This window comes from Mesitornis unicolor, unplaced genomic scaffold (genome assembly GCF_000695765.1).
Source record: "Mesitornis unicolor isolate BGI_N332 unplaced genomic scaffold, ASM69576v1 scaffold4157, whole genome shotgun sequence".
NCBI classification, from domain to species: Eukaryota; Metazoa; Chordata; class Aves; order Mesitornithiformes; family Mesitornithidae; genus Mesitornis; species Mesitornis unicolor.
In genome coordinates this window covers 5376-5641 of record NW_010194193.1, presented here as the reverse complement: position 1 = coordinate 5641, position 266 = coordinate 5376, and the positions used below count along the sequence as shown (strand labels likewise).

At 69.9% G+C, this 266-nt stretch overlaps 1 protein-coding gene across 1 annotated transcript in view; it reads right to left on the bottom strand.

Moving 5' to 3' along the window:
• RNPEP (arginyl aminopeptidase (aminopeptidase B)) overlaps nt 1–266 on the bottom strand; it is a gene marked incomplete at its 5' end in the record, with an annotated part of 7154 nt that overhangs the window by 1654 nt on the left and 5234 nt on the right. The window contains one exon of the mRNA XM_010187709.1: nt 242–260. Within this exon, the coding sequence (XP_010186011.1) occupies nt 242–260 (19 nt within the window). The remainder of the gene's footprint in view (nt 1–241; nt 261–266) is intronic.

Below are 266 nucleotides of genomic sequence, written 5' to 3'. Positions count from 1 at the left end.
GCTCCCCCCGCCACTGCGCTGTCCCCATACGTGGGGATGTGCTTCCCAGGGGCTGTCCACTCCCCACCACAGACTGAGCTTCCCAGACGCCGCGCTGCTGGACCACGCAGGGATGGGCTGATGGCCACGCACCCGCATGTCCCACTGCATCCTCAGGTCCCCAGCCAACGGGCTGGGCTGGGGCATGGCCTCCCATGTCTGCCCTGGGCACTGGAGCCCCAGGAGGTGACCTGGCCCTCACCTGCTGGCAGGGGGGGCGTCTGCAG